The sequence below is a fragment of the Halyomorpha halys genome, unplaced genomic scaffold (assembly GCF_000696795.3).
Source record: "Halyomorpha halys isolate HHAL.00 unplaced genomic scaffold, Hhal_1.1 Scaffold1967.1, whole genome shotgun sequence".
NCBI classification, from domain to species: Eukaryota; Metazoa; Arthropoda; class Insecta; order Hemiptera; family Pentatomidae; genus Halyomorpha; species Halyomorpha halys.
This window is the reverse complement of record NW_027112357.1, coordinates 22,875-38,325: the sequence shown is the minus strand read 5'-3', so window position 1 is coordinate 38,325 and position 15,451 is coordinate 22,875. Positions and strand designations below refer to the sequence as shown.

The following is a 15,451-nucleotide window of genomic DNA, read 5'->3' as shown; positions in this document are numbered from 1 at the left end:
ATTAAAAATAAAGTAATTAATATATGTACACTGAAGTAGGTAACACATGAAAATAAATTAAAAAATAAGATACATGAATATAAATTAAAAAATAAGATACATGAATATAAATGAAAAAGGAAGGATAGTAAATATAAAAATAAGTCAATATGTGGGGAGAATTTAGAAAAAAAATAGATGACAGGAAAGTGGGCTTCTGAAATGCAGAACGAAGAGAAAAGAAGTATTATGAGGGTTTTAATAGGTTCAAAATGTGTTGGTATGTAAGGGAGATGCAGTCATTATCAACTTTATGATTGACGGAATTCTCCGTTAAATTTATGTAAATGGACTCCGAGATAAGGCGTTTTTTATGGTTGGGAATAGTGGCAAGAATTGAAGGATTGTCGAAATTAAAAGAATGATTCAGGCTTCAAGCGTGTTCTGATATTTTAAGGGCAAGTGGATTACAGGAGTTGACAGAAGTTTTGTGCTGGGAAATGCGGTTCTTATGTTGGTTTTTAGTTTCGCCGATATAGAAGGAATTGGCAACATTTTAATTTGGAAAAAATTATAGAAAATTTTTTTGTGGGACTTCAAGCCAAGACGTAGGGTGGGAATAGTGGATCTTAAGGATTTTTTAATATTGTCAGAAAGAATATATACGGAATGGACCTTTACTGAAAAAGGGGTGGAGTGGTTGAGACGGTTGAGGACAGGAGGGACCGTTACTCGTGTCCTCCATGTTGCAATTCCTTTTATATCGGCGAAACTAAAAACCAACTTAAGAACCGCATTTCCCAGCACAAAACTTTTTTAGATTTTATTTATTTTTATGCTTTTTTTCCCTAAAGTGCCTTTAATTTGGCTTATTTGACATAAATAATTGGTTTACATCGTTAGCAACAATTAATAATGAATAAATACACAATATTAAAGAATTTTACGAATAACTAGATGAAAGGAAAAATAGTGACAGGAGTTGTAATAAAATAAAGTCAAGACCGCTCCCTGTTTCGATCGCATTCGCGTCTACACGGCTAAGTTATAATTTGTTTAACTGTTGTATTCTTGGCAGGAACAAAGTTAATATACTTTATTTCCACCTACAGAAACCCTAAAATACGAAATTTCTATAACAACAGAAAATAAAGTGGATTTTTTTTTAATTTATGCCTTTTCTGGTCTTCAGATTTATTTTTATTTTTTTTGGAAAATCATAGAAATAGCTTTAGCGGGTCTATCAATCTAAACAAAATTTCAGGACGAAGATAATGTGGTAAGTGAAAGGTTTGTAATGACCGGACCGAATCAGATTTTTGTATTCAATAAGCAATACATTTCATGTAGTAATTTTATAACAAACATAATTTTAAAGTCTTCTTTGTTTTATTTTTTCAGTTTTTAAATATCTTTTTATGTTGTATAGAAGATTAATAACCTCGTTGTTACTCTTTCCCTAGGTGGTGGTGAACTTCTCCCGCTACCCAATCAAGTCGAACCGGACGATGTCCCCCTGCGACGAGGGCTACGTCTACATCCCGGTGGCCTTCATGGCGATGCTGTACCTCATCTACCTGGTCGAGTGCTGGCACTGCACGGCCAGGATAGAACTCGGCTACAGGGTGGGAGTTGACACCGTGCTCCAGAGGGTAGAGGCCATGAAGGAAGCCCAACCTATCGTCTGGTGAGTTTATTTATTTATTTTTATTATTGTTTTTGGCAATATAATACAACTGGATAGTAAAAATCACAGGTAGAAATAAGTGAAAGTTTTGTGAATCTCTTCACAAAATACACATCCAGAGGAAGTCTTTACAACTTGAGAAATTATTAATATAAATATTTATTGATTCAAAATAATACTGATATAACTGACTGGTTTTTCAAATAAGTGATTACTGTATTCTGTTCCCTATTATTGTTCACTTTAAGAATTTGTTGTTTTGTATAAGAGACCGATACAACAACTCCACCCCATAGAACATACATCTATCTATAAATAATTTTTTAGATTAGTTTCTATCATATTTAACGCATTTCTGACGTTAATGAAAATCTTACCAATAAGCTAATTAATTTAATAAAATAATGAATAAGATATTTTTTTCACATGAAGTTATGAAAATGTTATGGTGTAACAAATTGAACCAGGACTTCGAACTATGAGGATATATTTAAATCATTGAGCATCAAGGATGTTACATTGACACTAGTGATATATATTGCACGAAATTTTTGCGTTTTGGAATTATTGAAAGAATTTAAACATTCTGAGATTTTTCTGCACAAAAATGAATTTTATTTTTTCATTTTTTTTATATCTCATTCTGAAATGAAAGTAAACTCTAAAGGATCTTGTAAATAATAACCAAACTACTTTGATTAAATCTTAAAATTTGGTTTATTATTGAAGAGCTAAGTGTAAGTTAATCTTGTACAATGACAAAAATAATTATTTCTCTTTTAAAGTTGAGCTTTTGTATTTATTGTTACTGCTTTATGGATGATATTATAAGCTCCGTTATTTTTTTATTTAAAGAAAAACAATTTATATATGTATAAAAACAAAGTGGGTTTCCGCATTTATTCTTCTATTCCAAGAATATTTATCACTTTTGTTTGACCGTATTTATTGTATTTTTTTACACTGAATCCAACTCTTTACGTATTAATAAACTGTTGCCTTATCTCACATTTTTCAATTAAGAACGAAAAATTAGATATGAAAAAAAATATAAAACAAAATTAAAATAAAGACATTTTAAGGAGTTGGTCAGGGATGCAGTCAAGAAGAACAGATAATAGTACACAACTATGTATTCATTGTCGATGTTTCGACCCCAAATATATTTTTTTCTGTAGGGCTGATGTGACGAGTGGAGATGTAAACAAGAGACTAATAAATATTGACATATATATTTATTTATTGATTAATAAATAAATATTGAAATACATACTTAAATTTGATCATATGGGTTAGTTTGAGCATCCAACTTTATGCCATTGAAATCAAAATATTCTATTTTAAGCTGAATGTTAAAAATATGCAATTCAAATAAAAATCTAGTAATTTGTCCCAATAAGAGCATTATATGCAATATTAATTTTCAATATATTATTTCGTAGATCATAAAACGGAAAGACAATAGATTGTGTTACATCCCGAAATAACATGAGCAATAACTTGGAAATCCGATCTCTACGTATGCTTTTCCGTCATGAAGTAAACGAGCCAAACTAGAACTAGTGGCCGAGACAGAAAAGATTGAGCTCATTTCAGGAATCCTTGAAGTGAAAATGAATTCTTAGCCAAATACCACTACTTTGATAAAATCTAGTAAGGAACTAGCTCGGGAAACAAAGACGGATAAAACAAAATGTATGGTTAGCAGTAGAAATAGGAATAATTTCGGTGATACTGATATAGGAGGAAATACATTTGAACAGGTAGAGAGGTTTCAATATTAATGCTCTGCAATAAATAGAAAAAGCGACATTGCTAAAGAAATAAAGGTGAGGTTAAATACCGTAAATGATTGTTATTTTTCCATTTCGAAATTACTTAGCGCGCGCCTTCTGTCCAGAAACTTAAAGGTTATTATTTACAAAATCATTATCCTTGTTACTGTTCTTTACGGACCCGAAACCTGGCCTCTTTCTTTTCTCTTAGTGACGAACAGCGCTTTGAGGCTTTTGAAAATAAAGTACTACGTAACATGTTCAGAAAGAAAAAGGAAGATTTCACCTGTGAATGTTGAACAGTACTTAACGTCGCATTGTACCCTTACTGTAATTCATGTATCCGGTTAATATAATTTATGTTATACCATTGCAGTAAATAATATATGTAAGGTTGTAGGGCTTAGTTGCGAAAGGTTCCCTAAAATTTTATATATATATATTTGTTACGAATATAAAATTTTATATATATATTTGTATAAGAGGACTGTATGGTTCCGTTGCTGGCTGCCTCTTTGGCCAATGAGTCAGCTCTATCGTTACCCTCTACTCGGGTGTAGAGGGTAACGAAAGAGCTGACTCGTTTACAGCAAGGCTCCTATCTCCCATATCATAAATCTCATTACCAATGAGCTCGTTGCAAGTTGGAACACAATGTAGAATGCTTCCAATAAATCACCTAGCCTTCACAAATACATTCCAAGAATAACATTACATAATCACAAACAAATACACAGCACAGAATACACATTGACACAACTCCTTACAGAACATGGTAACACAAAATATTACTTAAAACGATTTAATATTATGACGACTGACAAGTGTGACGAAGATGGACAAGTGCACAATTTCAAACATATACTTTATGAATGTAAGCTATATGACCGACAAAGAGTTCAGCTAATACAAGATGTAATACTGAAACAAGGAAATTGGCCTGAACCAAAACACATATTTTTACTAAATTTAAGACAAACTTGCTAAAATTCATAAAACAAATTGACTTTGACCAGCTGACTAATTATAGAAGGACAATCTAAAACCTCTTGTTTGTGTATATTTCTTTTTTTTATCTTTACTTTTTTTTTGTTATTATCATTTCTTTTTTTTTATTATTAATTATGTGTTTTGTTTTTCGTTTTTGTTTTAATTTTTTTTTAAATGTTATAAACAATGTAACAAATTATATATACTCAAATGTTTTGTAATGTAAATATATAATATATGTAGTATGCCCTTTCATGGCATGGGAAATGTACAAAAGAAATAAAAATATATAACACTGAACCGACGGGTAAACGTCCAAAGAAAGACAGAACAGTTGGTTTGTTTCTTTGTTTTTGTTCAGTGGCGCAAAACATCACAGGTCATAAACGCCATTTATACCTCATTTAATTTTTCTTACATTTGTTTAATTTTATTTCTTATTTTGTTTATTTATTTGTTAAATTTTATTATTTTTTGTCCGTCCAATCCTGTCAGTAAACCCCTTGATTTTAAAAACTGAAACACCAATTTCACTGTTATCCTACAGAAAACATATTACCAGTTATCATCATCTCTGAGGGTTACTGAAATATCCGGGTTTAATCCTAAGTTATTAAGGTGTGATGTAAAATATGGGCATTCTTGTAAAATATGACTAATTGTCAAATAGTTTTTGCAATACTGGCAGTTCGGAGGCCTTTGTTTTGAAATAAGACTGGAGTGGGTGATCCTCGTGTGACCTCTTCACTGCCTGGTCAGTACGAACTCCTCTCTGCGGCATTTGCGGCTGGAGGTGGGTACCTAAAGGCCTTTACGTCATTTTTAATAATTTATGGTTTACTCCTTGGATTTTCATTCCTCAAAAATTTCCATTTATCTTGGACTTCCTTTTCAAAGGTTTTGTTCATTTCTGATGGTGTTAAAAGTTGCACCACCCCGTCCCGGAAGCGCGACTGCTTTCCTTGCTGCGTGATCGGCTAGTTCATTCCCTGCGAATCCTATATGACTTGGAATCCATATAAATGTAACTGACATACCCAGATTATGTAGAGTGTTTAAATAAAAATGAAATTTTCGGATGCTCTGGCTACGAGGTGTAGGTGGTAGGATTGAGTCAAAACTGATCTGGTAGAATTGGGTTTGGATGGGCATCACTGGACAAATGCCTCTATATAGTGATTGGTGGTATCGGCATCGAACTTTCGGGTTTGCTAAGCCTTTATTATTACTATATATAGTATATAGTTATATAATACTACATAATAGTAATAACTATATATAACGTATAAAGTTATATTTTTAATGAAATGCTGAATCATTGGCCAGTGCTGGTAAAGTTAACTCAGAGGAAATTTCTATAATAATAATTAATATATATTTTTATGAAAATTTGATCCTGTTCTAGAAGCAGGTGAGGCCCGCAGGTCCCGAGCCAGTTGGGAAGGATTCAGAGGTGATGTGGACGAACTGTGGGCTATGCTGAATGCCTATCTGCTTCAGCTTCTCCATCGCCGACTCGATGAAGTCATTGTGCCCTTTGATTTCCCTCGTTACTAACAATGGAAATTGTTCTAAAAAACCTTTTTCAAAAAAGAATTTTTTCTTCGCTTGTCGTGCCAAGTTTGGAGATTTCTTTTGGTATTCCTCAAACAAAGTGTCGAACTCTTTTAGGTTCACCATGTGTCTTTTCAACCTAGAAAATAAATAATTAAATTAATGTTTCTAGTTATTATCATTTTTATTTTAATTTAGCAGTTAGTAGTTCTATTTAAGAAATTGACTGTCGAATTATAAAACTTAAAATGAGATTTTAAAAAATATATTTAATAATAAATCTTCCTATTGTATTTTTAAATGGGTGGAATAAATAAATGTGAAAAACTGGTGACAGCCTATTTTCGGTTCGCCAGTCCATGTTGAATTTGTATTTAGGCACCAGATCAGACAGCTTGCAGCACAGACTGAGCATCCTGTCCATGAGTGCTCATATGCTACTAGTTTGTTCTCCCCCACGCCTCCGCAAGTGATTATGCGACCTTAAACCACCTAATCTTGCTGCTCTATATCTCTGATATCCTGGAGACTGAAACGGCTACCTTTACTGGCGATGCTCCAATTCTTTCCATAGGAAATGATAACCAAGAAACTGTTAGGAAATGAAATACAGCAACAGCCACTATAAAGAGGTAATCTCAAAATAGAAAATAATACTACTTCGATTCATGTTGATTTTACGCCCAATAAAATCCTATATCTGCCAACCACAATAAAGAGGAAGTGATCTTATAATCCAATCAAACCAAATATCTCTGGATGACCTTGGATGAAAAGCTTCGATGGAAAGAGTATGTTAAAACAACAAAAGCATTTCATCCTTCAGAGATATCTATCATTCAAAGACTTAGTACCTTCTACATACTTTCTCATCATCCGTTCCTTTCTCATCGATAGATTATACCAAGTAAACCACAACGGTTCCTATTCTTTCCTCTATTCTCAGTCCGCTGGTGTTCCTCGGTCCCATCCTCTACACCGTCTATACAGCTGACATCCCAACCAATCCTAACACTGCCCTCACCACTTATGCTGATGACACATGTGTGCTCGTTGTTAATAATAACCCTTTGATTGCATCCCAAACTCTTGAAACCCATATCACAGCCGTCGAATAATAGTGTTGAAATACGAGGATTAAATTAAATCCCATCCATTCGCCTTTACACCTCGTCGTAAACCTACCGACTGCCCTACTGTCGAACAGATCCGCTACCTTGGACTACTTCTGGACAAACGACTAACCTGGAATCCTCTCACAAGACTGAAAAGACAGGAACCTTCACGTCGATTTCGACTTTTACAGCACTTACTAAACGAACGGTCTAAACTTCCAATTCATTACAAAAGACTGATCTACATGAATGCAATAAGGCCAATCTGGACATACGAAGTTGAGCTTTGGGGCTCCACTAAACCTTCGAATTCCTCTCGTTTCCAAAATCCTTCGTAAAATCCTCAATTTTTAATTACTTATTGCTCCTTACTTTGTCACAAATAAAATCATACATAAAGACCTTAATGTTCCATATGTAGCCGATCTAACCCGAACCAGATATCACTCTTCCATTATAAACTCCCTAACCACCCAAACCCACTAGTTTTTAACCTTGCTTACTGTTCCATTCCTGACAATCCTCTGAGGCGCTTGAAAAGAAGATGGCCACGATACCTGCTAATGTAACACGTCATTACAGTGCTACCAATGGGTAGTTTCTCTACACGCCTGTAACTCTCCGATTTTACTGAGATCAAATTTACTAATTGTATTATAATGTACAGTTGTAAATAGCAATAAATAAATTTAAAAAAAACAAAAAAAAAAAAAAACATTAGAGTTAGAGTTGATGTATGAAGAAATGTATTATTTATTTATATAGAACATCATATCACTCTGTTTTAACAAGCTTTTTTTATACAAAAAAGTCCTAAAACCACCTTCTACTATGGAATATAACTGTGCACAAGAGACTTCACCACAGGATTTATAGAATATTAAAATAAAGTTCTTACAGGAATCGTCAATGTACCCTGGTAAAATAACCTTCACCGAATGGCAACACAGTTGAAGAAGAAATAAAATAAAAATCAAGCAATCACATCAAGAGCGACTATAAGGACACACGAATGCTGAGGCTATCTCCTCAATGTCAATGCACTAGTAAGAACATTAAATCGACGGAAGCTCAATGAGCTTATCTAATAATGTGATAGTTTGAGGCCAAATAGTGAAAATTTGGGACCAAGTTCTTAATAATATTTAAACAAAATTATATATATTTGTTTTTGTAATTTTTTCTTTAAATACTTAGTGTTCTGTAGAAATAAACTCACATTGAGGTTGATTTTAATTCAATAAATAAAATCAAAACTTACACATCATCAAAAATATCGCCAAAATATTGGTTTTGCAATTTCTTGACGTCTTCTCTAAGATTTTCAAGAAGAGTCAGATACAAACGTTTCTCCTCCTGTCTTCTCTTTATTTCTTTTTCGAGCTCACTTCGTCGTTCATCATACCCGATTTTATCTTTATTCAATTTTTCCATTTTTTTTTCACTCCTGATCGCTAAATCCATATTTTGTTTGTAAGAATTAATCCTTAATTCACATAATTTCACGGTTTTATCAAGGTCCTTTAGTTGATCTTGTTTCTCTTTCAGCAACATTTTATAATGTTCTATGTCCTTACTCGTGGATTGCTTCTAAAAGTAGAAAAAACAAATTAAAAGAATAAAAAATTAAAACTGTAAGGAAGGGGAGTAATTCTTCACTACTTCTTTTTCCAAGTTTTGAATAGCGAATCGATATAGAATTGAAAATAGGAATACCTTAACAACTGCAACTGTTGCTGGGATGTTGCGCTGTTCGTTGCCAAGGGAGTTAAGAGTAATAAATTTAACTGCCTCGTGACTGCAGCTCCACCGGACCGAATCCGGCCTGGGAGGGAAAACCTGACCCCCCTACGATGGTTAGAACAGATAAACACCCTCCCCCCTTTTATGCCAGTGATGATCAAGAAGAAGGTCATAAAAAACAAAACAAAAAAAAAGGTCACCGTGATGTTTTGACGTCTGTATAGAGCCTAATTTTATATTATATTTAGACCTTAGCCAGATCTTAGTTAACTCTTATTTCATATTATCTATTCTCTTACTTTATTACATTATTTTAGTTGTTTGTATCTTTTTTAGGCCTGATGACGCTTTGCAAAGAGAGGCGAATTCTTGGTTCAGTATAATTAGTTCAATTACTATTTGAATTCACCCGGACCATCTTCGTTATATATTACACGATATTACAATAAATATGAAATAAGAAAAGATTCGATAATTAAATTAGAAGATAGTAGAAAAAAATATTTTTTAAAGGTCGAAAATGAACTTCCGAAAAAAAAAAAGTAGCATTACAACCGTATTATATATCGTTGGAAATCCAAATATTTTAGAAATAAAAATGTGTTACATAGAAGGTTGTGTAAATGGCCCTAGTAGTCCAAACGCTTAAATAAATAAAAATAAAAAAACATAAAAAGTTGCGGAAGGTAATAGAGCATTCCCTGCGTCATCACAAAGCCTAAACTGATGTTGTGACATGCATTTTGCTAGTCCTTTTTGCCAGTGTGATATATTTTTTCGTCTTCATACTTAATAAATAACTATTTTTTTTTTTTATTTCACTTAACTAGTCATATTATAAGCCTTTCAGTTCACAGGTGATGATCGTTCAATGATTTTAAGGAGTTATAATAGGAGCAGAATGTAAATAGTTGCAGTTTCATATTTCTGACATAGTTAAATATATTATAATTTTGCAGCGAGAAGTAATATTGAAAGTACCTTTCTAAAAACTTTTGAAATTGGGTTTAACCAAATTGTCAACCGAAAGTTCGGGAAAGTATTTTCACAGTGAATAATGAGAGAATGTATGTTTAAAGGAGAAAGGATTAATTTCAACTCTCATTGGAGTGGTAGGTGAAAGTTATGTGCGCGCACCGCATCATATTTTGATTGTCAAAAGTTAAGGTTATACAAATCATGCAAGGTTCTACAGCTAAAAATAATCAATTCCATCCCCCCCCAAAAAAAAGTAAAAACTATTGTAAATTATGACAAAAATGAATTACCTCATTACTTAGTTTTTCAATATTCTGGCTCAAAGATACAATCTGCAATAAATCACCTTCGATGCGCTCCCTTATGAAGGCTCTGATCTTCTCAAAGTTTACTTTATGGCCATCTTTTAGTTCATGAATGAGCAAATTCTTCTGTTCACAGCAGAAGAACTTTTTCAGAAGGAATTGGAGATCATGATATCTCTTTCGTACCAAAGTTCTTTGGTAAAGTACCACCTCCCAATCAAGCATTTTGTCTTCGGTTCTTTTGACTGCATTTTCTATTATTTTCTCGTAATCTTTCTGAGCTTCTTTGTATTCTTTATTCAACTCATCCTGCTTTTTGTCGAATCTTAGAGCCTCTTTGGTTTTTATTTCCATCATTTTAGGCAACACTTCTTTCTCCCACTTGGTACTGACTAGGTCAGCTCGTTTTCTGCATTCTTTTTCATTATATTGCGCTTCAAAGTTCAACATGAATTTTTGAAATGTCATTTCCTGGTGTATTTCTTTATAAGGTTCTTTGTACTGGTCCCACAGAACACTTACCTGTAAATATTTTTTCACCACTTCCGCTTTTGCCTCTTCTAATTCTTTCTCTGTATTTTCCCAAAAAGTGCGAATTACATCACATTCTTTCCTAGCTTTAGTTCTTTCTCCTCTTTCTAATATTAGCGAGTGAGTCATTTCAACAATATGTTTTTGGAGGGGTGCCCATTGCATGTCATTTATATTCTTCCCATCTACAATTATTTCTACTGGAGCTTTCGCCATTGTTTAATCCTTTAAAAAAATGGTATAATATATATATAAGTTAAACGTTTGGTAAATCAAAGACTTAGAAAAGAGAGAAATGACCAACTATTTAGGCTGTTACTCAAACACTTTATTGAGTCCAGCTCGTCTATATATACATTTGAATCAAAATATGACATAAATATATACAAAGAAAAACCTATACATTAAATACAACAAAAAAAAGTAAGAATATGTAAATAAGCCTCAATAATGTCTACAAGGAGCATCACAGAGATAATAAAGCAGTATCATTCTAGTAAGCGTGCCTTACAATTCTATTCCCTTTTTCTTTTTTTTTTAAGTCTTTCAGTCCAAGTGCTCATAAGTTTTATATATATATATTGAATACAAATTTCTTTTTTTGGTATACCTTTTTTATTATTTAACCCTAATTTTATTTCAATGTAAAATGTATATTAAAGTTGAAATAAACCAAAAATGTCTCTTTTATGGAATGTTCTAACGACAATATATTTTTTTTCTTTTATATATATTTTTTTGGGGGGAAATCTGTACCACTACAACCTATGAGGGGTCACAAGTACAGTACTGTTTCTTGAACAACAGTTGTACCAGGAGGTGATTTGTATAAGATCACGCTCAACCGCAAGGTTTTTTCTCCGATTAAGGGTATCCCCCACTTTACAGAGGCTGGGTATGCTGCTGAACCCAAAGGGTTTACTCACGGCTACAGTTATAGTAAAAATAACTATAAATGTTGAAATTATCTGCTACAACCTGATTTGAACCTGATCATTAGAGTTAGTGGCTCAGCGTCGGACCACTAAGCCATCCCACTCCCTCAGAATATGAATATAAACTTTTAAAGCACTAAGTAACATTAGAAACATTTAACATATTTATATTAAAGACAAATTAATTGCACAGTAATTAAAAATCAACCTATAATTTTTAACGTATATATTGCATAAAAAAAAAAGATATAAACGCACAGTAAACTAGCAATTATTTCTTTCATATATACTCTAAGGAAGCTGAGGTATTAGGACTGAACTCCTGTGTAACTGGGCCTAACATGAAAAATACCAAAGGCCAATATCGGCTTCAAAATAACCCATTTTGACGGTTTTGAACTAAAAGATAAGTTGTGATGGCTTAATTCTACTTTCTTATACTGACATATTATTTCCTAAAGTAAATTTTTTTTCATGAAGAAAAAACAATGTAAATGGTATGACTGGAGTACTAGGAATTGTTTTCTGCTGGAGCGTGCCTAGCTCGAATATTATCTCGTCCTACCGATAGGCAAACTGCTCAAAATTCCAGAGATAAAGTAAACTCCTTAGCACAAAGAAGTGTATTTTTAAATAGTGAGTATACGTTAGGTGATTACTGCTAAGTTTCTATTTTAAGTACATCATTCAGTCGTTTTACCTCGTCTACCAATCAAGTACCATAATCTGAAACAGTTGTCAGATTTCTATTCTCATACCAATTCATGTAGCGGCGTTAAAAAAATAAATAAAGTATCATTCTCTAAAATTCATTTCTTTTATAAAATAAAATATTAACATCGAGTAAAAAATAAATTATTTTGACGGCTGGATCCAGTTGATTCCTTCTTCATTTAATTACTAGTAAATTTTGATTGATAAAATTCGGCTATGCTATTTTAGTCGTTCGTAAGTTTCGATCTTTCTGACCACATACCTTTTCTAATTGATATAATTGATATTTCGTAATCTTTTGAAATAATTCAGCGCTCCTAGTGGCATGGTAACATATATTACACTGCCATTAACGCTAACAACGCACATAGATTCTGATATGTAGCATTTGAATGTTAAACGAGGCTGAGTAACATTTAATTAACTATTAGGATAAATAAACACCAAAGTTATATTGGTGAAGAGGATGGAAAAGGATCTTTACCTTAAAAATGTAATATGTAGTATTATGTACAATGTTTCAGGGTTAAGTGGCCAAACTGAAAATATGAACTAAGGACCTCAAAACATGAAAAGAATTTCATTGAAGGTATGTCCGTAAACCCTTTGTTTAGGAGATATTCACACCTAAAGATTTTCATTGTTAGAAATTATTTACGTAATTACTCAAGGAAATCACTTTGAACATTTATGATATGAATATGAATTTAATGTTTACATTTGATTAATAAAATAGTTGGAACAAATAAATAAGTTTTATTTATTTCATATAACCTAAATAATTCATAACAATAAAAATCTTTAGGTGTGAATATCTCCTAAACAAAGCGTTTGCGGACATATCATCAGAGGAAATTGTTTTCTTGTTTTGAAGTCCTTAATTCATATTTTCAGTTTGGCCACTTAGCCCTGAAACATCGTGTAGGTCTAACACTTTTAAAACACACTGTAGGAGGTTTTTCTCTTTAACATACATAACTAACAGTTGTTTTCTAAATAAGGCCATCATGCCTAATATATTATTATATTATTTTTCATAGTTTTTTGTTGATCACGTAATCAATTGTTACTTGCTCAAGAAATAAAGTAAACCTAGGATATCTTACTCGATCTTTGGTAGAGGGGATTTGGCATTATTTTGGCAGAACATGATTGAGCTAAATATAAACAAATTAAATGACAAGAAAAATAACTTTGTTCTTTGATATCAGCAGCCATAACATCGCAGAGAAGGTTAAGAATATACAATTAGTAGCATAAATATTAAAATGGTACAAGAGGTTACAATTACTGGTACCAGTAATGATGGGAAGAAGTAGGTCTGTTGGTTCTTTTTCCATCCCTTAGACAGACCAATGGAATGACTCTTTTTATAACATTTATTCCTCTATATCGAACCTTTTTGACTTTCTAATGAAATTTGAAAGGGACATCCAATTTATAGAGGAAGCTACATTTTCTAGGATACTATCAGAGCCTAGAAGCCTACATCTTAGTGACGCGTACCGCTCACAATCTGATATGTAATGAGGGCAGTTTCCGGGACCTGTCCAGATATGCGGCAGGTTTCATCGAGAAGTACTCCACAATTCTTAAGATTTCTTTTAAGTCTGCAATGAGCTATTAGCAATCGTAGTTCATTTCTGTTAAGGCGTAGCAGCCACTTAGTTATAGAAGAAGAGGATTTAACTTATTAGTATTGGCTTACAATTAGTTGTTCATGTTATCAAATTTCGGACAGAAACATAGACAAAAACTTGTTCAAACCTAACATTACAATTCTGAACTGGTGTTATCGTCGACTCTGGGCTACATTAGGTATTCGACGTTGCTCGTGATTAGGAGAGTCAAAAATATCGACACTCCTTTCCACACGATACTTTAACTAAAGTGTCGATATCACATTCATCGATATTCTTGTCGAAGCCAATCGATTAAAATATAAAATTCCAGTACATGGAAAACCAGGACGTTAGAATATACAATAATAATTTTTAGAAAATACCGATTCATGAAATTACTCCTATATACCGAGAGACGGGTTGTAATTGCATACCTCCTTAAAAATACATATTAGTGGGTTGTTAGTGATATATTTAAAAAATAACGAACGATATATTCAGTTAGATGAGTCGAACATACACAAGGGATATTTGTTTGGTGACATTCACTGTTGCATGTTACTGAATATACAAGGTTTAAAAGAGAGTTTTTACAATGTTTCTGTTTACTTTGTACTTTATAAGCAATGTTTTTATTTTGTTTGTCTAATATTTTTTCAAATATGTTTAATATTTTTGTAAATATAAATATTATTACAAGCAAAACACAGATTGTTTACAAAGTACAAAGTGCAAACAGCCGCAGCGTTTAGTAGAAGGCATCCGACCACTATACTAAGTTTTATTATTTCTTAAAACAACATCACTAACGATCCATTAATATGTTTATTTATTTTTGCTTGTCTCATATTTATATTTATACAAATATTAAACACATTTGAAAAAATAATAGACCACCAAAACAAAAACATTGTTTACTAAGTACAAATTAAACAGAAAAATCGCAAACACTCTATTTCCAACCTTAGCATATATTCCGTCCAATGCAATTGTGAATGCCACCAAACGAAAATCTCTAGTATGTGTACGTGTAAACATAAAGGAAGTGTATTAATGCGTTCTAAGAAAATAGTTGGATATATCAACCCGAATATATCGTTTCACTATATTTTATAGATATCACTAACAATCCACTAATATGTTTTCTCAATCCAGTGTCTTAGAAGAAATAAGAGTGTACGAATGAGTGAATTCCCTAGTCGGGTTTTTTGTTTTATTTAATTAAATTATTTGTTATTATTTCAATATAATATAATTTATTTTGAAATTATTACCTCTCTTTTTGACTATTGAAACTGCTATGACAATTTCCTGTTTCTTTGATCCTGTTCGTTAATAGAAAGGACTGTGTTATGCAATCAACCCCGAAAGTATAGCCAACTCAATCTACGAACATCTGTAACTCATTTTTAATGTATATGAAAATAAACGCGAAAAATCTAATGTAATGCGTATATTTGCATTCTTTAAACAGCTGTGAAATATCACTTTATTCAATAATGCATACGCCATGTTGGATTACC

At 32.4% G+C, this 15,451-nt stretch overlaps 2 protein-coding genes across 2 annotated transcripts in view; one reads left to right on the top strand and one right to left on the bottom strand.

Moving 5' to 3' along the window:
- Window positions 1-15,451, top strand: part of LOC106690912 (transmembrane protein 151B) — a 46,551-nt gene that overhangs the window by 25,015 nt on the left and 6,085 nt on the right. The window contains exon 2 of the mRNA XM_014436509.3: window positions 1,443-1,666. Coding sequence (XP_014291995.3) covers window positions 1,488-1,666 — 179 coding nt within the window. The 5' untranslated portion in view covers window positions 1,443-1,487. The remainder of the gene's footprint in view (window positions 1-1,442; window positions 1,667-15,451) is intronic.
- Window positions 5,711-15,384, bottom strand: LOC106690913 (dynein regulatory complex subunit 4). The gene is made up of 4 exons (XM_014436510.2): window positions 15,203-15,384; window positions 10,112-10,882; window positions 8,362-8,690; window positions 5,711-6,124 (listed from the first exon to the last, which is right to left on the bottom strand). Exons 2-4 carry the CDS (start codon window positions 10,871-10,873, stop codon window positions 5,833-5,835), a joined length of 1,383 nt encoding a protein of 460 aa, XP_014291996.1. The 5' UTR covers window positions 10,874-10,882; window positions 15,203-15,384; the 3' UTR covers window positions 5,711-5,832.

Bases quoted from the DNA above. Each gene is read 5' to 3' on its own strand.
- LOC106690913 (XM_014436510.2), bottom strand. From the start codon at position 10,873: ATGGCGAAAGCTCCAGTAGAAATAATTGTAGATGGGAAGAATATAAAT. The intron at 8,691-10,111 runs GTAATTCATTTT...TTCTACTTTTAG, and splicing joins TTGAAAAACTAAGTAATGAG to AAGCAATCCACGAGTAAGGA. The intron at 6,125-8,361 runs GTAAGTTTTGAT...TTTATTTTCTAG, and splicing joins GGCGATATTTTTGATGATGT to GTTGAAAAGACACATGGTGA.